The sequence below is a fragment of the Ambystoma mexicanum genome, chromosome 4q (assembly GCF_040938575.1).
Source record: "Ambystoma mexicanum isolate Mex_15411 chromosome 4q, UKY_AmexF1_1, whole genome shotgun sequence".
NCBI lineage: Eukaryota > Metazoa > Chordata > Amphibia > Caudata > Ambystomatidae > Ambystoma > Ambystoma mexicanum.
The window spans coordinates 781,186,312-781,209,800 of record NC_090928.1 but is presented as its reverse complement, the minus strand read 5'-3'; the positions used below and the strand labels follow the sequence as shown (position 1 = coordinate 781,209,800).

At 47.7% G+C, this 23,489-nt stretch overlaps 1 protein-coding gene across 6 annotated transcripts in view; it reads left to right on the top strand.

The window, feature by feature from the left end:
* KIF16B (kinesin family member 16B) overlaps positions 1 to 23,489 on the top strand; it is a 3,050,718-nt gene that overhangs the window by 213,905 nt on the left and 2,813,324 nt on the right. For all 6 annotated transcript variants that reach the window (XM_069608346.1, XM_069608345.1, XM_069608343.1 and 3 more), the window contains one exon: positions 6,512 to 6,581. In XM_069608346.1, coding sequence (XP_069464447.1) covers positions 6,512 to 6,581 — 70 coding nt within the window. The remainder of the gene's footprint in view (positions 1 to 6,511; positions 6,582 to 23,489) is intronic.

Here is a 23,489-nt window from a genome sequence, read left to right as displayed (position 1 = left end):
CCCAGAACTTGATTTATCGCTAAACCAATCCCAGCCCACTAACTCTCAATCCGCAGACACTGCCACCATATATGCGCCCACGTGCCCACTGCTCCGCACTGCCTCCAACAAAGAGGGGAGGCTCCGGGGAACATTCTATGAAGTCTGGCGGGAGTTAAGTGCCACATCTCCCTTAATTGAAGGGATTTTGTTAACCTAGGAATCGGCTTCCACAGCCACGCCCAGTCACTCTCCCCAATTGGAGACCCAGTAGCCAGCTCCCAATTTTTCATGTGTAATCGGATTGGGGGGGTCCTCTCCTGCCTTCATTTGCCTATGTAGTGCTGAAATCAAGTGCTTGTCCCCGGTTACCCTACCGAGATATGATTCGAAGGGGGTCAACTGTCGGGTCACTGCGTGCTTAACGGTGGGATGACTAAGCCAATGCCGAAGTTGACAATAACGGAACCTTTCATTTTCACCCACACCAAATTCTGACTTACACTGCTCAAATTGCTTTTTCATCTTCCAAGTTGGGCGGGAGATGTGGGTGGTTGGGGGGCGGGACTGGGAAGTTAAGGGAAAAAAACCACACATGGCAAACATGGGATCAATATATGGCAGAATGGTGGACTTTGCAGAAGACCGGGGTCAGGGACAGAGATGAAGGGAGGCATGAGTGATGATCGATTATTACTATCAACAGCTGTCCCCCTCCAAACATATCCCGTAACATTCTACATCCCCCCTGGTGCCAAGCTTAGAAGGCAATAGAGGCGAGACCCGGTTTGAACAGCGGGTTGGAGAGTAGTGGAGTGTAGGGGGATGAGTGCGTCGTTAAGTGGGCCTGCTGCACTGCCTCCTCCCAGGTACGGGCCACCAAGTCCAGGATTTCGCTGAAGTACAATCGGTGCGGCCTGTCCTGCTTCGGCTTCCACAAGACCCCTTCAAGATCCTCCCCCAGAACCGCCCTATCCATAGACCTCCATACCTTCCGCCGATCATCTTTTTGCCAGACCCGAAGGACCCTCAGCTGGGCCGCCCTAAAATACACTCTAAAGTCTTGTAGACCCAACCCTCCCCGCTCCGTGGGAAATCTCATCACCTTGGCCGCTACTCTAGGAGACCTATTAACCCATACAAATCTACTGGCAGACTTATTTAAGGACCTGAAAAAAGCCGGGGGGACATGCGCCGGAAGGGCAGCAAAGAAATACAGGAGCTTGGGAAGGGCCATCATTTTTAGGGTATTCATATGCCTTAGCCAGGAAACCGCCAGCGGACCCCAATCTATCATCTTAACTTTTAGTTGCTCCAGGAGTGGGGGGATAGTTTGCCTGGTACAATTGGTCCTGCCTTGGGGTCAATTTTAATCCCAGGTAAGTAATTGAGTGGTTCACCCACCTGTAAGGAGTGGAGGCCTGTAAGGATCGAGACACTGGGGATGGGTCTGCGAGATCAAGAATCTCCATTTTGGAAGGATTTATTTTCAGGCCTGCCACACTACCAAACTGCACAAACTCGACCTCCACAGCCGGGATGGGCGCACCTGGGCAAGTCGAGGACAGAATCAGATAGTCAGAAAATGCTGCGATCTTGTGCTCTTCGCTGGCGAAGGGGAGCCCTGTTATGAGGGGGTTGGAGCGCACCGCTTCGAGAAATGGTTCCAAATGGAGGGCGTACAGTATTTGGTAGAGGGAGCATCCCTGTTTAGTGCTTCGTTCCACATGTACCGGATCTGAGAGCTGCCCGTTAATTGCCAGTCTAAGGGTCAGATGCCTATAGTTGGCTCTGATCCTACCCATAAACGTGGGCCCAAAACCCATCCTGAGCGTTGTAGCAAAGAGAAAACCCCACTCCACGCAATCAAACGCCTTCTCTGCGTCAATTGCCATCAGGAGAGTGGGGACCTCCCTCTTGCAAGCTTTTTCTATTGAGTGGGCCAGCCTTCTAACATTATCGGTAGTCTGCCTCCCTCTTACAAACCCTGATTGGTCCGGGTGAATCAGAGCAGGGACAAGGTGATCTAGTCTGTTAGCTAGGATCTTAGAGTATATTTTCAAGTCCACATTAATTAGCGCTATAGGGCGATAGGAGGCGCACTCGGATGGATCCTTACCTTTATTATGGATTAGAACTACCCTTGCCTCCTCCATAGTCCTTGTGATTGCACTATCCTGACCTATTTGGTTGAAAAGCATGGTTAGAATAGGAGCAAGAAATTCCTTATGGTGTTTGTAAAACTCTGCAACGTACCCGTCCGGACCCGGTGATTTAAGATTAGGGAGCGCTCTAATTGCATCCCTGACCTCATCTACTGTAATGGCTGCTTCCAATGCATCCCTCTCTTCTGGCGAAATACAGGGAAGAGTAACCATGTATCGACATTGGAGCAACTGCGCCGGGGAATCGGACGCGTACAGGGCAGAGTAAAAACGGGCAAATTCCCCCAAAATGTCCTTGTTTTTGGTGCTAGTTGAGCCGTCCCCCTTTTTGATTCATAATATCGTTTTCTCCTTCTGCTCCCCGCTCCGCCGCTCGTGACTGAATTAATTCCAGCTGGGCCCGGACCGCCCTATACTCTTTTAATGGCCCGAGTCTGATGTGTCCCCATTTTTGCCAATATTCCCTTAAGAGCCTCTTCTAGACGTGCCTCCTCTAATCTCAGTTCCCTTTCCCTTCTCGTCTTGATCGCTATTGTGGTCCCTCTAATGGTTGCTTTGAAAGCGTCCCACCTAACCTGAAGAGGGGTGTCCCCCGCGGGGTACTCGGCAAAAAAACGCCCCATTTCCTCCTCTAACTCACGCACCAATACTTCATCCTTAAATAGGGCAGTAGGGTAACGCCATTTCCACAGCCCAGAGGGTCTACCTATGGCTTTCAGGGATAAAGTTAGGGGGGCATGGTCAGACAAAGTAGTGACACCCATTGAGATATCCAAAGCCCTCCCCAGCAGAGTGGTTGACAGCCACACATAGTCAATTCTGGAATGGGACCGATGGGCATGAGAATAAAAGGTATACCCCCCTGCCTCCCCCTGTCGTTCTCGCCACGCATCCACCAATGCCAAATCGCTGAATTTCTTCAAGTCGTGCGAAGGTCCCCCCAAAGAACCCACCCCTCCTGCCGATCTGTCATTCAATGGATCCCAAGCAATGTTAAAGTCGCCCGTAAGGATAATGGGAGACTTGGCGAACTTCTCAAGCTTCCCCAGTGAGGCTCGTAGGAAACTATCTTGCGCCGCATTTGGGGCATATACCATTGTTACCGTGATTGGCAGCTCCTCCCCCCACCAGAGACACCGCCAAAAACCTCCCTTGATCGTCTACCATTTCCCCCGCAACATATAGATCCAGCCCGTCTCTAACGGCCAACAGGGGCCCGCTCTCTTTTCGGGTTGAGTAGATTGTAGTAATCTGGAGTAGCCCCAAAACCTAATCCTACCCCGATCTGCGGTGCGGATGTGTGTCTCTTGGAGCGTGATGATGTCTGGTCGTTTGCGCCTAATGTAGCGCTCAACTTTCTTGCTTTTTATTGGGGAATTAAGGCCATTCACATTGAGGGATAAAATCCTCAGTACCCGTTCACTCGACATGTTATCCTGACAGAAATGAACCACCTCTCCCACTCATCTTGGTTAGCTTCCCGAAGAGCCCCGCTGAATCTCCCTTTCTGGTGGCGCTGCGAAGGACTGCTACTAGCTACTGAAGCACTAGTCTTCGTCCACCCGCCCTGCCCCGAATCCACCCCTACCCTCTGACAATGTGGCACGACTGGCCTCGGCCCCCCTCGAATCTGAACCTCGAGAGTCGCCCCATGCATTGTCCCCAACTGTTCCAACGCGGGATCATCCAATCCCATTCCAAGACGTGAGTCCCAATCCCTCCCCCCCTCAGCTGTTAAAAACAATACTGATGACCAAGGCCTTAACAAGACATACTTTCTGCTTCTATGCCCTCCCCAGGCTTCCAATGAAGGCTCCATCAGGCAAGACCCCTGCAGGACCCTGCACCTGTGCGTACCCAATCAAATCTGCAGATGATGCTCGCCCCTGTCGATGGGCCCCCCAGACGCGATCTGTTACCATTTTTCTTCAACTTCTTAGAGCAGGCCGTGGACCATTCCCACACTCTGCGGGTGGGAGCCTGGGAAGAGGGCGGGGTCGATGAAGTTGGTGCGTCCTCTTGCACCCCAACATGGCAAGACCCTGCTCACCGGTGGTGACCTTCTGCAACTTCCCTTCCCAGTCAAACGCCAAGCCAAAGGGATGCATCCACCTGTATCGGATGCCTTTAGCTCTCAAATGGGACAGCACCAGAGCCATTCGTCGCCGTTTGAGCAGAGTCGATTGCGCCAGGTCCTGATACAACGCTATCTCTGTCCCATTGTATGTCCGACGACCGGCTTTTCACACTGCAGCAAGAAGTCACTCCTTCACAGTGTAGCTATGCAAGGCCACAAGGACATCCCTGGGTCTCGCGCCTGGATCCACACATTTGGGGCCCACTCTATGTATCCTATCAAAGGCAATCTCCTCGGATCCAGACTCGTCCAGGAGGTCCGTGACTATGCCCTTCACAGTTTGGGAAAGGTCCAGCTCCTGAGAGACCTCCGGTAGGGATTTAATGCGGATATTCGAGCGCCTGGACCTGTTTTCCAAGTCCTCCACCTGGAGCTCTAGGTTATGTGTTGCCGTGGCCAGTATTTCCAGGAGGGAGTCCGTCTTCCTTGCATCTTCCGCTAGGTCCTGAAGCGCCCTCTCATTAGTATCCACCCTCTCTTATATCTTAATAATGTCCCTTTTGATCTCCTGGAGGCCCTCTGCCAGGTCTTCCCTAAGAACGTCCATTTGCTTCTGACCAGCCGCAGTAATCTTCTCGAGCATGTCAGCCAACAGGAGCTCCAGCGCGGACTGAGTAACCGGTTGTTGGTTAACTAGAGAGGGCAGATCTGTCGCGGCCTCCCCTGGAGGACAGCCATTAGCAGTTGTCACCCGTGGATCCTCAACATCCTTAGACCATATTTTAGTCAAGGCATTCTCCTGCACCTTCCTCATAGCCCTCTGGAGGGACTGCGAGTCCTTAAGTTTATTTTTTGACATGGTGCCCGGAGGGCAGGGCGCAGAGCGTGACGGGCTGAGATCCCAGAACCCCTACACAGTGGGCGCTCAATACTGTGCGCCGATGCAGTTCTCTGAGGGCAGAGTGGGCTCAGTGCAGTAGATATGGAGTACAATGTTGCTGCGCCTCCTCCAAAGCAGGGCCAAGTGAGGGGCAGTGCCTGCGGGGGATGGCAGGCAACTAAACCAGGAGCCTATAAGCACCTCACAGCCCCCCCACAGCGTAAGACTCCAATTAAACCTTTTAAAAAGCTGCCGGGATGCAGAGCACAGCTGTGTAACTGAGGGCCCAGGGTTGAGGCTCAGCAGGTCCGGTGCCTGCACTGCGCAGACCACAAGAATGCTTCTCACCTTGTGTTTTACAGCCAGATCCACTAGACACCCTGCCAACTTGCTGGGCGCTGTCCCAAACTCCTACGTGATGTCATCAATATGTCTGGGACAGATAATCCAATTCACCGTGCGTGATGGAGCTTGATCCTCCTAATGGCGTTGTGGGGCTACTGCGCTCCTTCCCTCTTCATGCCAGCCTCTCGGTCCTCTGCCGGAGTGTGCAATCTGTGATGGCCTCCCCCGCCTCACGCTCCAGAGGTCCACAAGCAGTTGGGGGTGCACAGACCTGACGAGGTTCCGTCCCTCTGCGCCCCCGGACCCTGATCGCGCCAATCCTGGCCACCGACCACTACTGCCCGCCAAAGGCACGTGGCTCCAGCCTCTGGGTCCGCCTCTCCTGACCGGCGTGCCGACAGTAAACTAGGAGCGCTGCACGGGAGACAGGGCGCACCGCTCCGCACCCTCCACACACTCCCCAAGGCACACTCCGAGGACCGGCCTGGCTTCCAGCGCCTCCTCTGCACCCAGGCTGCGAGTGCCGCAACAGCCGAGCGCCCGACAACAGCGGTCCGCCTCCTCCAACGATCCCGGGGCTGTCAGTTCCGCGACTCCGCTTCACCTCTGCCTCGCCGCTGAGGGCTCACAGCCTCGCCGCTGAGGGCTCACAGCCGCTCCCGAGCCTTAACCCCTCGAGAAACCACCGCCTGGGGATGGCGAAGTCGGCCTGGATACACGGGACAAGGGCCTCGGGACGGGAGCTCGGTGGCCACGGTGTTCACAGCATCGCGGCCATCTTGAAAAGCCCTGATACGCTATCTTTTAGGTGAAAATGCTTACTGCAAGTTGCAATTTGTAGACTAAGGGTTTTTAATGGTCTATTGATTAGTTCATTTCATGGCATCTGCACCTGTATTTTAAATGTTTATGCTGGTTTTGAGTGTTTTAACCTGTACTATTTTTAATTCTATTCGTATGATGGAATGGTCATTTGTTTTTTCTATTTGATATGTTAATGTAATATGTTGTGTTAAAGTTTTAAAAACTAATATACACAATAACACTATTATCTTGGATTTTTAGGGAAAAGGATCTGGAGGCTAAATTCATTATTGAAATGGAAGGAAATAAGACAACAATTACAAATCTTAAGGTAAGCATCTCATAAATGTCCTTTTAATTGAAATCATATGTTTACTAGTGGGTTTTGATCTCAATTAGGGCATTTGGGTCACTTTGTTCAGAAGAAAATCCAATGATCTTACACATTAAAGGGGAAATCCAGATGTTGAAGTTTGCCTGTGGTGGTATTGCTTTTTTCATCCCTCTATTTTTAGCAGTTTGATATCTGCAAAAGCCCATCTCTTGTGGAAAACCAAGGACTCATTTCACTGCTTTGCAACATTATATTACTTGCTTCACAAGACTCCTTGGACTGTTAGTTCATTGAGCCTTTCGTAGGCTAAATACATGTTTTCTTACCAATTCCTAAATCCATTTCTTCGAGATCCTGCATGTAGTTGTGCTATCGTAGGTTCACTGACCCTATGTATAGAGAACATTAAAAAATGATAGTAGCTGTGCTAGAGGGACCCCACAGTGAATCCATCCATCCATTAAACAAAATATTTATGCACATCATAGTTAAGATTAATGTAAAACAAATGTATGCTGACAAACCCTTGGAACAGTGTTACCAGTGGTTGTGTGCAGTATGATATAACGCATGTAGTGTACGTTTGAAACTGTATAACTGTTCTTTCTGACAGACAGGAAAATGAAGGAAATTAAAATATAATGTCTTGTCCCATTGCCTTTTGGGAATATCAACAGGATCAGTGACTGAAACATTTCCCAGTGAACTGAATACAATGTTAATGCCATCATCTGCTTCAGGAAACCTGGACTAATCCAGCATGAGTATGGGCTGGAATGTACCATGACCAAGGTCAGGTGGGCAGAGCTTACCCATGGATGCATTTTCAGGAATTGGCGCCATCTGTTCATAACCCATGGGAGATGAGTTTTGCACTTTTCACTCTTCAGCTATGTTTGGTATCCATATACACCACTACTCTGCATCCAAGTACAGATATCCTACTAGGTACCTCAGGTGATATATTGGTGCCTTCACTTGATCCATTTGGTATTTAGGGCCCACAAGGAGATGAGCCCAGTGTATGTGTATTTTATTTTCTATAGCGCCTTACACCGATGTGCTTCACAAACATTAATGAGTGGGTAAAAATCATGATCTGATGAAAAAACGGATATAGAATAGAAAGAAAAATGACAGATGAAAACCAATACAGAGTAGAAAATGCAATGGTGATCCATAAATAAGTCAAAGTGAAGCTCAGACAACATGAAAACCTATGTAACAAGCCTTCCACTCTCAAAGCAGAGAGAAGGTCACTCCTAAAATTTAAACCATTCTGGTGATCAAAATCCCAACTCACCCGAAGGCCAAACACCTATGAAAAGCAAAGACTGCCTGCTCTCATGTACCAGACGTATCCCGGGGTATGTCCAACAAGATGGTCACAAACACCACTCGGGAGGCACACTGCAGGACCTAGGTCACAATGCAACAAAGAGCGACCCACACCTTGCAACTCCAGCTTGGCTTCCCAGCCACATGCTTGCAGTTCTCGCTTCTCTTCGCCAGGTCACTGTTCGAGCACCAGACGGAGTCCAAGAGCACACATTTAAGCCCGCCTCTCTACGTTTTCTAACAACACTTCCAAACTCTTGAAAATCTGCAAGGAACTGGCCAATCCTGTTCCAGTCTCTATCTCTCCTGTTCCTTCCCAGACCCTCTGTACGGCTCTGGCCTCTGACTTCTCTGCTGAAACTCAGGACATGCTGCCCTCTCCCTCTTCCTCTCTCCTACTCCTTTCTCCTCTTTCTCTCTGACAACACCTGATGAGGTTTCTAGACAAGTCCGATCTATGAGTCGTCCAAACAGGTGCTCCCCTTCTCCTCTAGAACCATCAAGGACCATATTGACACCCTCGCTCCAGCCTTGGCCGATTTTCTGTAATGACTCTTTCGCCACTGGAACATTCCTGTCTCCCCTTAAGCACTCCTTTGTGCACCCCCTCCTCAATAAACCATCTACCGATCCTACCTGACCGGCAAACTATCGCTCAATTTCCATCACCCCTTTCCTGGGCAAACTCTTGGAAATGCTGGCCATCTCCCAGATTACCCTCAACAATTAATTTGTTGGCTGTCTCCGTGGCCATCAGTCTGTCTTCAAAGCTGCCAGAGGCACGGAAACTGCTCTCCTGAGCACCTGTGAAGATCTGGTCTCTAACATTGATTCCTGCATTCCTTCTGTTCTCATCCTCCTTGATCTTTCCTCTGCTTTTGACATGGTCAACCATGCCATCCTGATCAATGGATTCCGTGAGAACTTGGGCATCACGGATCAGGACCTGGAGTGGCTGACCTCCTTCCTCTTGGACCGCACCTCTCAGGTCCAACTTGGTCCCTTTCTTTCTGCCACCTCCCTCTCTACCTGTGGCGTTCCCCGGACTCAATCCTCTCACCTGGGTTTTTTAACCTCTACTTGGGCCCCTTTGACCCACCTGATCTCTACCTTTTCCTCTATCTTTCAGTGTTAAGCGGATGACACTCCGCTTTCATTCAGGCTCCCCTTGGCCTCCTCTTCTCTCTCGCTCATTCCTGACTGTCTATCCGCGATTCAGGATTGGTGCGCCTTCAACGATCTCTGCCTTAATGTCAGTAACACAGAGATTCTTCTCATTGGGACCCCGGCCCCTGCTTTCCCTCTCTCTCACTCTGGCCGTGCACCTTTGGCCCTCTTCCTTTGCCTTCCTGCGAGGCAAGAAACCTTGTTATCTTCTTCGACTCCACTCTTTCCTCACATATGGGACGACGCCAAGCAGTCCCACTACCAGCTGCACATCCTCAAATGGACTCTTCCCTTTCTCACTTTCCCCCACAAGCTCATTGTCTCCAGAGCCCTGGTTCTCTCTAGGCTGGAATACTGCAACAGTCACTTTCTCAATCTGCCTTCCTCTATTCTCCGCAACTAATCCAGATCAGGACTGCAAGATTTATCCTTGGCCTAAAGCCCAGAGACTGCATCTCTCCTGCCATGAAATCTCTCCACTGGTTCCCGGTGGCTGCAAGGATCAAGTTCAAGACCCTTTGCGTTGTCCACAAGGCTTTCTGGGGCCATGGCATGCACTACATCCAATGCTCTCTCCCAAAATACCTTCCTTCTTGAGCCCTTCGCTCAGCTACCTCCAAATCTCTAAGGGTCATACGCTTCTCCAGGCAGAGGGTGGTGGGGAGATTTCTCTCCTCTGCATGTGCCTACCTCTGGAATGGCCTCCCTGTCCCTCTCAAACTTGAGCTGGACCACCTGAAGTTCCGGAAGCAGCTCAAAACTTTCTCACCTCCTCTGCTTTCTCTCTCTCCCTGCTGACCTACCTGTCTGCTGTACCGACTGGTTGCTTGGCTACCCTCAGAGTCTCACTGGGTACCAGGCTCTTTCTTGATCAGTCACCCTTGCACTGCCTCCGGGCCTACCACAAACCTAGGGGCTGTAACTGTAACCCTACAGTGCCTTGTTCTCCTTGCACTAACCAGAGCCACGCTGCCCTGGCTGTAGTTTCTCCGAGCATTGCTGCCCTGTTTTTCTCTTTCCTCTCCCTTGCACAACCCCCTCCCTTTCCCCTCACACTTGCACGATCTGAATGACACAAGGCCTAGTAAGATAGTTTGTCTTGTCCTCCCTCTGTCTTCCCTCCCTTGTCTTCTCGCGCCTAGAAACACTTGTGTACAGGCGCATTATAAATGATTTATCAAATCCTAGTAAGCGCATGGGAAAAATGATTTTGGATACAGAAATTCTACCATATGTGGAGAGTGAGAGAACCATCCACCACTTAATTTTAGATTCAAGGCTTCGAAGATTCTCGCTATTATTAATCTCAACAAGTTGAGAACCACTGCAACAAATCCAGAACTAATTCCGGGGGCATCTAAAGGATCCAACAAAGGCTGTACAGTTGTCTCACCTGTCGAGGAAAAGGCCAGATTTTGTAATGTACATTAATATATATTAGGACTGGAGATGCAGCCACATTGGACAACTTCCTGGATGATAAGAGTGAGTTTGAAGCTGGGAATTTTAACAAACAACATTGTCAGCATATAAGAAGATGAAGGCTAGATGAGCACACAGAGCCAGTGCCCTAAAGTCCTGGTGCTCCCTAATTCATGAAATCCGATTATGCATAGCTTCGGCAAAGAGGAGCGGATGTGGGGGCATCATGCCAAAGAGGGTAGCTTTCAGACTGTCCCCCTACTGCACTTGCCAGCGCCTTGGGCTTTTAGTAGAGACAGACCACATCAAGGCATGCCATTCTCCTGAAAACTGCAAATAAGTTGGCCCACGAGACAGTCATAAGCCTTCTTGGCATTCGGACAGGCAGCAACTGCTTTTGTATGAGGGTTCAACTGAGTAAGGACTACAAAGACAAGAACAAGGATGAGGTTCATGAATCTACTCTGAATGAATTCCAATTGATCCTGGTGCACCATTAAGGACCTATAGCATAGTAGGCAGTCAACTATGATTTTGTAAAATGATTTGTTGTTGGTAGTAATTGGAGAAGGCGACCTGTACACACTACCAGATAGAGGATCCTTCAAGGGTTTATGTAAAAGGATGATTAAGGCATGCTGGATGTTGGGAGCAAGTAACGTCGCAATCTCCTTGTAAAATTCTGAGAAAAGGCCATCAGGACCTGGGACTTTCAAGATAGGAAGGTTGCTAATCACCCTGCACATCTCACGAACAGTGGCAGGTTCATTAAAAGATTCTAAGGTTCCAGCTGTTGTATAAGACTCCATCCAGGTTGGAAGCCAGATTCTCAGCACAAAGTCCTTAGAGGAATATAGTGTTAATAATCTGAAAACCTTGTGTTTTTATTTTAAAACCCTTTATCATTTTCCATAGACAAATCAAATGGGTACGTACAAGTAGTGTGAGAAACCTGAGGGTATCCTCACACCTACTCCCCTTGGGTCCTCTGCTCTGGTGGCCAGGGAAAGGCTATTGCTTTTAGATCCTGACCCTGGGGGTTGAAGCGAGGGAGGATCACCTAGGTGGAGGGTCCTTTGGGGTTGAAGAGAGGATATCTCCAGGCGAGATGTGTTATCCCCTTTTTCCTTGTGAGAGCCAATCTCCTCCTGCCTTTATAGGATATTGTAAACCATTTTCCCTCATTTCACCTCATTCATACCATATATTACTGGGACGAGGAAGGGGCGACTAAGAGTAGTGCACACTAACCGGTCATTTCACCACTCTAGTACGGACATGAAGAAGAAGCCTGCAGACTGGTGTAAACATCAGGCATGTCCCGAGTACTTCATTAACTATGGTCAGGCAATTGTACCTGAGGACTCACACCTGCAACCTGTCAAACGGTTTCAGGTGTATAAAATGAGGCGAGACCAGAAGGAGACAGACCAGCAGGGGAGAAGGCCGGCCGAGTGGTGCAGGCTTGAAGACTGAGACATCCTGCGGAGTACGAGGCGGCCGAGGAGGGTCCTGTCGGGAAATCGAGACACCGGCAAGATCCCGAAAGAGACTGGCGCCGGGGCTTGGAGGAGCCGTGTGAGCTGCAGCTGCGGGCCGAGGAAGAAATCCAATACCTGGAAGTTGCCAGCAGTTTTTGCGGGAAGCGAGCGGAGCTTCCGGCAACCCACGGAGAGAGAGGCGTGAACAGCGAGTGGGGCTCGCAATCTACCGGGAACATGTATCCAGAGCAACGCACGAGAAGACGGCTGCCCGGAGGAGACCCCAGGGAGAGGTGCGCTCCTGGGGGCTGGTGCGTGGCAAAAGTGAATGCCAAATGAACGAAAGATGCTGTGTAAGATACAGTGGACCGAAATAAAGGGGTTGTGATGAAGGTTACGATTCGGAGCAGAAGGAAAGCTCTTTGAACTATTGAATACTGAATTAAAAGAAAGCTTTTGACGGGCATGGAACTCATGAACAGATGAAAAGTTGTGTGAAATACACATGCAATATATTAAAAGCTGAGTTTTATGAATTGCCATGTAAAGCTTATATGGAGCATTGTGGCAAAGTGTGTTGAAGGGAAGAGAACACCACAAAATAAATGTATGAAAAACCCTCATTGTGACAAAGTCCAGAGACTGGCAATGAGGAAATCACGTTGTGGCAAAGCCAAAAGGTTGGCAAGGAGAAAGCCAAGTGAGTGTGAACCAGAACACAAGGGCAGTTACAGAAGAACTTGTGTGGGCAAGCAAGCCTAGGGTGACCGGTTGCGTGACCTGTAATGGGTGGACCGTGTGGTCCGACAACTGTGCCTAGAAAGCCAAAGAAACATAGAGATATAGAGAGCAAATAACCGTGCATGAAAGAGATTCCTGAAGCGAAGCAGGAAAAAGCAATCTGTATGAACTTTCAAGAACTATGATAAGGAATGTAAAGTTAACCTGGAACTGGTTTTGAATATCAAGAGACTGAACTTAAGTGCAAGTTGGAAAGTTGAACAAGTTTATCTCTTGGGGAAGAGAAACCTGAGACTTGATGAACTTTGTGGCTGTATTGAGAAAGGGAACCACGAGGCCTCTTATTTGGAACTGTGTTATCTTCCTGGGGAAGAGAACCCAGATACTTTGTGGATCTGTTTTGAACTTGGGTAAGGGGAGCTGGAAATTAAGCCCACAGCTGGCAGAAGCTGACAACTTTATTTGGAACACCGTTTCTTTTGTTGCTGACATCCCAACACAGTGTTTAGCTTTAGTTGCGAGGACAAGTTTGTTTTTGACACAGGCAGACTTTTAAGTTGAACTTACTGACTTACTTTCCTTAGTTTCTTTATGTAGTGAAATCCCACCTTGGCAGAGGGCAAGGTAGGCCTTCAACCATCCTGACATTTAAGTTAATAAACCATTTTAATTTGAACTTTGAATCTGTTGTCTGTCTTCCATCAGGATGCCTTCACAGTAGCTCGTGTATGAATCGGTTGCAAGCATAGCTTCCCTCTTTCACTTTCCCTTCCTTGGCCTGGCTGCACTGCAAACACTCACCCTTCAGGACAACCACGATCTGGCACAACTGAAAATACATCTTTTTTACTAGGTAAGCCCGCCTGGGCTCTGTCTAAATTGCAGTGTTACTGCCCATGCGTACCTACTGTGAGTGCATTTGGGAGCCTAAGCAGCCCATTAGGGCTTTTTGTGTCGGTCTGTGTGTTTTTATTGTTGCCTGTGCGGCTGCCACTTCAGACCTGCCACCACCATAGTCCAGTGGGGCACTTAACTGCAAAGGCTACTTTGTGTAACATGGCCGCAGCCTTTCCCGGCACCAGAGTGTCTCGGTTTCCCGTTTCACCAGCCTCTGTGATTGGCTCTTAGGTAGTCCGTGTAGTCAATCGGTGTGCTAGCAGGCAAGAGTGCCGGCCCACCAACTAAAGGCCCTCTCCTAAGGCCCCTGTCTGGGCTTGGAGGGTCCCCCCCCATCTCATTCTCTGCAGCACCACCCCCCCCCCAGCCCATGGAATTGCTAGCCAGCATGCAGCCTGTTGCCCCATGGACCTGTGCCTCTGGAACATTTGTCTCTCATCATGAATGTGTAAGTCATTTCCTGGACATTGTTTTTACCTTTACAAAATCACACAGCTGTTGCACCTAGGCGTGACCATGCCATTCTGCCTCTCCTATGCTTACTACGTCCCTCTCCCTAATGCATTTCTGTACTTTTTTGAAAATTCGAATCCTGGTGTGCGATTTTAACAACTCATGTGGGCCACATCTCGGCACCTACCATCTTGCACTGCATATGTTTGATCTTACTCACCTTTCACTACCCTCTTCATGCTTTCTATCCTGTCCTCTCCTACCCTTCTCCTCTCCACTCTCCCTCTCTCCACCTTGTATGTCAGTCACAGCACCTGCACCCACTTCTCGTTATCTTGCCTGCCCCCCCCCTGCATTCTATGTCACAGCACTTACACTATCTGAAATGTCATTAGGCCTAGAACAATAGTTTCATTTTCTGTCTGTGTGTTCTGTTTTACAGTTTGTGCCATTCCGTATCTGTACCATTATAACACCTATTGCGCTTGCCCATTCTGAAAGCCTCAAGGCCTAGTAAGAATGTTCTTTGATTCATTACCCCTTCTTACCTCCCCTGAAGCACTTTGAAACACTGTTTCTTGTGTATAGGCACTATACAAATAACCAATAAAATAAATAAATAAAATAAAGCGTTGGCACAATTGTTCAGGAGAGGTCCAAAAACAACAAAAAAAACAAGATGCGACCACCCCACTAACAGAACCTACCTTATCCCCTTATACTAGCCACCCTACTCCTCATAGGCTGATTACCAAGACCCTGCCCACAGTCAGGAACATCAAACCTGCCCCAGTAATCCAATCGGAAATCTAAGGTGGTCTGAGATCCGAGCGTCTGCGCAAGGCATCCCACACTTTGTCCTACAATGTGAGGTCCACTCCTCCACCAATGCACCCAAGTCCACCAAATCCATTTCAGCCCTGACCCACCTCCACCTCTTCATGGCCCTATGCCAATCTCCAGTGCTCGGACCGGCTTATGCCTTCCAGGCCACTGTAGTCGCTCTTTTGGCTAGTCGTAAAGAACGCTCTTCTTCATATTATTTCTGGTCAAACACCCATCTATCACACAAACAGACAAAGCTCCAACACAACACCTTTTTGTTCTCAAATACCTTTATGTAAAATCACTGAGAAATACCATGCGTCCAATGACTCCTGTGGACGTCCACTCCCAGAATCCCCCTAGTACTGAGACGAGGAGGATGAAGGAGTTTGAACAAGGTACCAAGAGCTTGAAACACAACATGCAGTCTAGTTGTTCTTCCAGAGCACCTGTGCGTGGGACATTTAAACATGTTAGCGCACTATTGGAAGAGGCAGTGCAGGAGAAGACGTGGGCTCCTGTCCCAAGGCTCACTAATTCAGAGAACACACACTGGTATGGCAGGGCAAAGAAGGCTGCCACGTTGGAGGGATGGACGCTGTGCCGTAGACCAAAGTGCTGTGGAGAGACTGGGAGTGACAAAGAGAGGTCCTGGGTGCTCGGCAGGTCAAGACGTGTGACCGCTGAGCCGCGGAGGAAGCCGGAAGAGCGTCTGCACAGTCCAGCGGGAAGCGGGTGAAAGCAACCTGCCACAGAAGCGCCAACTGGATCGGAGACCCTGGATAAGACTGGAGAGTCTACCCAAAGCCATTGGGGATCCAGATGCGTTTCGGCGACTGCGCCAACAGCAATTTGAATTTGAATGCAATACCTTTCTTAATACTACGAGAAGATTGTTTGAATGTCAAAAAGGCAAAGTACAATCCCTAATGAGCTATGGATACATGAAGTGCAAATGTGGGGCAAACTTCGGGCAAACCTTAACGCCAACATGTATACAAAGCCAAGAGCAATACCATACAGTATTGGTGATACAGAGAAACTGTGAAACGCATGAGCTGCCTTGACAAAGCAAGACACCAGGCTATTGAAATACATAAGAAGTCCTGGCAGGAGAGTACACCAGGCAGTCGGCATTGCACAAAGAAATCTGGCAGGGGAGTATGCCAGGCAATTTGCAAAGCCTGTAGGAATGTTAAAGAAAGACAGAGTTTTCTGAACCACAGAGAACGTTGTGTTAAATAGACAGTTACAGAATGTGTTGTCTAAACAGGAACCTTGTGAATCAAGGCAAGAGACAAAGGGACTGTTAATAAATTAGACTATTGCCATCCTACTTAAGAATCCAGGGGAAGAGGTCCACCCACTGGATCCAAGGGCCTCTACCTTAGAGAACATTTTTGTTGGAACTATTCTTTCTTCATTTGTGAACACTTTTTGCCAGTATCAAGTTGAAGATATTTCCGTACACATTTGTTTTGTTTGTAGTGTGAAGGTCAGGATGTTTTTTGACACAAGAACGGCTTTTCAGGTATTGACATCCTGACGCAGGCAGACTCCTTAGTTTTGGTTTATAGGTAGGAAAATTCCTCTTTAGCATAGGGTCAGAGAGGCATTTTTCCAACCCATTTTCATTTAATAAATATCTTTGACAAAAACATGACAACCTTGTGTCCGGCTCTCATTACTGACTCCTCACCAGACCAACTGCCAAAACCTTCATTACAGTCTTACACTGTCACACTGTGAGTTGGGTCCTCAAACTAGTGCATGTGTCCCACTGCCCTCGACAAACAAGAAAATGAACCTCCATACCAGTAAGAAGTTTAACAATGCCAACCACGTCACTATCCAGCCTCTCTCGTATGCCACCACTAAGCATCACACTATGCATAAACCTAAGATCGCGGACTCAATACTGACTATTCCTATCCCTGCCATAGCCACAACTGAGGCCCACCCACTTAAAGGAGCTCTTATAAATGCTAGGTCCTTGGTTGCCCATGCGATGGACATCTCTGACCTGATATTGGCAGATAACGTGGATTTCCTTGCCATCTCTGAATCATGCTTACATGATGCGAAAGGACCACTGCTCTCGCTAGCTGTCCCAGATGGCTATACAATACTTAGACAGGACAGAGATAAAATACGAGGCAGAGGTATTGCCATTATATCCAACACATGCCTCTCTGAGACCTGCTCCCCCCCCCAAATCATGCAACCCTGCAAAGTCCTCACTGTTAAACGCCCTCTAATTAACTCACAGACCCTCACTATTCACCTAATCTACAGACACCCATGTCTTTCACACGGTCTACTACTAGACCACTCCCGCTGGTCCCACCAGTTGCCCCACCTTGTTTAACAAGGAATAAAAAGAACATCACAGCGGACAAGTGATCCCTGCCATCCTCCCGACCCTCAACTCATTGGCTGACAACCTGGATCCAGGCTCATTGATCAATGAGTACAATAAAATTATGCTAACTGTACTCGACAATATTGCCTCCCTTAAACTCCGACCTAGCAAGCCCAAATCCCACCTAAACAAGTGGTTCACACCACAGCTAAGGGACCTACGACTCCTAAAGAGGAGCTGTGAAACCGTCTGGAGATTACTCCCTTCAGAAGCCAACAAATCCAAACTAACTAAAATCTCGTCCCAATATAAAAAGGAAATCTGCCTGGCTAAACGTAACTCCTACAATGAACGTATCTCTAACAACAACTCCAGTATGAAGGAATTATTGACCATATTAAAGAATTAGTCTCCTATCCCCGCACCTGATATATGCATCAAGAATAAAACATGGTGCTCAGATATTCAACAGGCACTCTCCAACAAAGTAGCCAACAAAATCTCCCTTAACCCGTAATCCCAACTGAACAATTTAGACCTCCCCCTAGTGAAACATTATCTGACTTTCCCGCCAGATTCACTTTCACTAAAACATCTATACTTGAGGTAAAAAAGGTAATTTTCTCACCTAAGCCTTCCAACTGCCAGGGCAACCTATGCCCAGCACAGATTAGAAAAGATGCTGCAAGAGATCTTGCCCCTTTTATATCCAAACTTATCAATGCCTCTTTTGCATCTGGCATCATCCCCACTAACCTGAAGCAATCCTGGGTGCTCCCACTGTTAAAGAAGCAAACCCTGTATCCGCTAATTCCTACCAACTACTGTCCCATCACGACGGTACCCTCCCTGCTCAAAATACTTGATAAGGTTGCTTATACTCCGATTCAGAAATATTTGGAACTTTATAAACTCTTGGGAGCAAGACAATCGGGCTTCCACCCCCTACATGAAACAGAAACCGCCCTCATCGACTTGAAAACACAGGTTGATGAGCTAAGAGACAAAGGGAAAACCGCTCTCCTCCTACTGCAAGAACTTTCTGCCGAATTAGACTCTGCGTCCTACTTTTCCAAAGAGGCCATTAGCTGGATAGAATCTTTCCTGAGAGATAGAACCATGAGGGTCTTCTCCCCTTCAGCAGCTACTGACCCTATTCCTATCACGTGTGGTGTCCCCCAGGGCTCTTGTGTGTCCCCTACATTATACAATATATTCACTAAGCCCCTGTTTGATGACTTGGACCTTCTGGGTTTCACCTACACTAACTATGCAGATGATACTCAGATTCTCCTCCCACTTTCCAGGGATTACCACAAGGATTTGGCCTTGGTGAATAGAGTGTATCTCATCATCCAGGCATCAATGGCGACCCACGGTCTATGCCTGAATGATGACAAGACCGAGCTCATCATCCTGGGCACCAACCTTAAGAAACTAGGCCAGGAGTACTTATCCTTCACAATTGATAGGAACCTCATCAAGGTGGCAAAGGAGGTAAAGACCCTTGGCTTCTACCTTGGCTCCACCCTCTCCTTCGACAAACAAGTGACATCAATGGCCTCCGCCACCGCCTACACTTGTAAGCTCATTAGGACCGGAAAACTCTTTCTGTCGAATGACAACTGCATGATCCTGGCCAGAGCCCTACTACTTTCCAGGCTAGATTATTGCAATGTCCTTTACATCGGCGCCAATAAATCAATCATTCAGAGGATACAAATCCTCCAAAACAACGCCATAAAAGCTGCACTTGGTGTGACCAGAAGATCACATATCTCAGCGACTAGGCGCCAAAATAATTGGCTCTCGACCCACAATAAAATCCTACTAAAAACTGCATCCCTCACTCACAAAGCACTAAACAATGCTGCCCCCAGCTACCTCACGGATAGACTCCATAGGAGAACATCCACCAGACCTATGAGACTTAGCAACGCCAACTGCCTCACCATCCCCAGATTCAAGCTTGCTAAGGCAGGTGGCAGTAGTTTTCCCGTTAAAGCAGCCCAACTTTGGAATTCTCTGCCACACCCTCTTAGAGAAGATCAACCATACCTGAATTTTAGACGCAACTACATTAACCTGCTCAAATCCACTGACCTGTAGGCTTGACCGCTGTGCTGCCTACACCTCTGTAATGTATCTGTATATTCCCTCAAAGTACTTCTTGACACAGACCTGCTGTATATGTTCCGCTCATAACCTGTAACTTGTAAGCCTCGCATTTTTTTTAACTGCTGCGCCTTGATACCCCCGGGTCTGGTGCGCATTAGAAATGAACAAACAAACAATACAGTCTTCTGACGGCAAGAAGATAAACCTAATACATGAAATGGCACTCTGGGAAAGGGTGAATTAGAATTGGAAATGGAGTATTCAGAGTATACGAGAGGAGACAATATACAAGAGGACAGAGAACCCGACAAGAGAGCGGGACAACAAACCTGAATCGAAATAAGATAATTAGAGAGAAAGAGAATAAGGAAACTACCAGTCCCCTAAGGGAGCTACAGAATTTAACTAAAAAGATAACAAAAGACTTTTTGCATTTGGTATACTGAGTGGAATCGAAGAATCAAAATGGAATCCCTGTGAAGAACACAGTAACCAGGAAAAGGGAGTCATTCTCCTGGTCTGTTATATTAGTGGCTGGATCAGATACGATTTGCACAGTGGATGGACCTGTTTTGGACATTTTACACTGATTGACGAGCACCTTAGTAAAATAGGTAGGGAACACCCCAAAGTCATAGGGAAAGATGGACCTTATTTCACTTTAACGAAACCTCAGAGTAAAATGTCTTTACTGCGTCGTCCTTCTCATCCGACACACTATGCATAAGGCAAGACTCAAAGATCTCACCCGCAAGTTAATCTCACTCGCAAGTTTCTTATAGCTATCACTTCAATAAGAAGGGTAAGTGAGCTCCAGGCATTGTCCATTACAGAAACTTTCGTCACAATACATAAAAACAAAGTGGTCTTAAGAATGCACTCACGTTTAGCACCAAAGTTAATTTCCAAATTCCATGTCAACCAATCTATTGAACTGCCAGCGTTCTTTTTGGACCCGCAACTCTCTGATGCGGGAGCCCTCAATACAATAGATGTTAGGAGAGCTGTCGTGTACTACCTCTACAAAACAAAGCCAATCAGGAAACCAGACCAATTCTTTGTTTCCCTAGCTAACTAGAGTGTTTCCCTAGCTAACTAGAGAGAAGGGGGACCCTGTCACAAAGCAGCCATTTCTAAATGGATCGTAAAATGCATCTAAAGCAATGTTACAGGTTGTCCAACTACCATTTACACCTGGTGCACGCTCTACACGTAGTACAGATGCCACATTGGCCTTCATTACATATGTTCCTTTGAGGGCAATCTGTGAAGCAGCTACATGGAGTTCAATTCACACATTCACTCAACATTACTGTGTGGACTGTGAAGAATCCTGTGGATCCCTCACTAAGAACCTGCCTAAAATCTCCTCGCAGGTGACCAGTGGAGGGCAGACGCTTCCTGATCCCAACCTGCGGGAGGATCACCTGGGTGGAGATAGGCCCAGGGTAGTGAGGAGATTCTGTGGGATGAGACACCATATTTTTCCTCTGAAGGGGATATTCTTAACACTATACAATAATAGCTTATGGCATACGGTCATTTTTATATTTCTCAATCTACTGTTAAAACTAAGGTGGTAAAACCTAAGGTTGTAACATCCAAACCAAAAGAACAAATATTTTTGTATCCCCAAAATCAAATACCCTCCTTAATACCAAAGGTACATTACAAGAAGCAGCAGAACTACTGCCTTTTCTACACCACCTTCTTCTAATAATGTTAAAGCCTATAGCTCCTCTGTTAAAATGACTAAGGGACATAAATCTACCTGTAACACTATACTAGAAGTAGAAAAACCTAGTTTCACTAAGGTAAACTACATGTCCCAGAATTCCATTTGGACTAACATGAAAAAGAGGACTGAAGAGGCATGTAGAAGTGGAGGACAGGCAAGTAAGCCCAACAGCCTTTGCAAAGGTCAGGCAATTAACATTGAGGGCCTGCTCCTGAACTCAATTGGCCCACCTGATAGGCATATAAGGCTGCAGCAGGAGGGGAAAGAAAGAAAGAGCTGGAGCAGGAGCTGGAAGGCTGGCAGTAGTAGTAGAAGCAGAATAGCACAAGGCTGGCAGTTCAAGAGGAAGTGTGATCACTTAAGGGACGCCGGGACTTGAGGAAAGCAAATTTGACATGCAAGTTCTGAGAGAGTCCTGTGGTCACAAACCCTGCCTTGCTGTGGATGCATTGAGTGACATGCTGAGATTGAAGGTCTTCCCAGGTGCGCCTAGTGGCTGCAGCCCGATGCCCATGCCAAGAAGCAACCCGAGGCAGAGGAGTTAAGGAGACTCACTGTTGATAAGGCCTAACCGGAAGTACCATGCTGCATAGGGGTGTGGGTTCAAGTGTGCCCAAAATTGTTGGTAGTAGAAGAAGTCTTCTGGAAGTGGAAGCAGCCCACAACTGCAGTGTTCCTGGAGCTGGTGCGTGAAGGTCCATGTTCAGGTTCACCCTGGAAAACCTTCCGGTAACAATTACCAGCTCTAATGCTCGCGTATAAAGAAAAGCTTTTCATTTCCCATTGTTAAACTGTTTAATGTTACCAGAATAGTTGCATGTCTCCAATTAAAAGGGGGACCACTTTTCAAATCATTCGGAAACCCTAACGCTGATTTTCATAAATTATTATAAGAACTTATTGCATCAAAGAGAGGTCGTGTATGAACAAATGTAGTTCCTGAAAGGAGTTATAGAATATCTCTGTGCTAATAAGTGGGAACACAATTACTTACGGTTCTTTAGGGTTCAAGATGTTTCTTAAACAGTGGTTGCGAATACCTGAATCTGTTTCTCCTTTGAAGAGTGAACCTTCTAACAACAAGTATTCTGTAAATGTCGAAGTTATTGTGCTGACTAGAAGAACAAGCCAAGCCAAGAGGCAAACCCTTTCTGTATCAAAACCAGCCGTGTTGAAATCTATTCACCTGAATTTCCTAGGTTGTTAAAGGTCTAGTGTCCTCTGATACAAGTGTGGCATTGTTATCCAAAGCTGGAAGTGTGGCAATACAGTTTCAGGGTAGCTACTGAAATCAAGGAGGGGTGAATGAAGCTGGGGATGGGAGCTGGGTGCTTGTAAGAAGAATAAGGCCTTAATATGTAATGCTGAGGCTGTTGAAGTTGAGAGAAATGCAATCTGGAAGCAGAGGCAGGTTATACTGGTGGCAGTAAGATGGACAGAAGAGGAAATGAGGCTGATCTTTCCTTGTAGCATAGGAAAGAACAGTGCCTTGCCTACCTGTGAAGGTCTAACAGTCTTACCTTTTTAAAATGCCTAACGATCATAAAGTTGAAGCAGAAATACCAGCCTCAGAAGACAAACACTGCATATCTGTAATCATCTTTCTGATGCTAGTATCTGCTTAGATTCACATGCACCCACCCTTCCTACCCTTTCTGGGAGTAGAAGGTACATAGACAACATACCCCTCTTCTCCAGCATGGGGTCTGGCATGGATTCACATGCTCATACATTTTCCCCATTGTCAGGCTGGGAATCCTCGGTAAGAAAAGAAAAGCCGTATTGTTTTAAAAGCTTGAATACTGCCTTTCCCTGATCTCCAATCACTGAAGACTGGCTCATACTGCACCCATCAAATGACAGTCGTCTCCCTGAATCCATAGGCCATTTTCCGATTTTTTTTTACTGCATGTTTCAGTGCGGGGAGTCCTCAAGTTTCACTCCCTGAGCTTTTTCGATAAATGTTCAGTTTTTGTTGATGGAAAATATCAGATTTTGTGAAAATGTTAAAGACTGCTGACTAGTCAGTTCCGGTAACGGGGCTCTGTTGCCGGTTAAATTTCGACGTCTACACTACGTGTCAACGTGCAGAGGCCTAACGAGGCCTACCTAGCGCTTCGCCATGTCGGAGGAAGGCAGGAGAAGTCTCTATAGGCTCTGCTCCCGGTGTGGCTTGAGGAACATATACGTGGAGGACAAGCACTCGAGATGTCTCGGTCTGCATCCCGCTCATGAAGAGGACCGATGCAACAGCTTCCAAGTTTTCCGGCCAAAACTAAGAGACCACTACTGATGGTGGGGTGGCATGGTTGAAGGAGGACAGGGCCGCTGGCATGGCTTCTGGGCACGCTCAGATAAGGGCT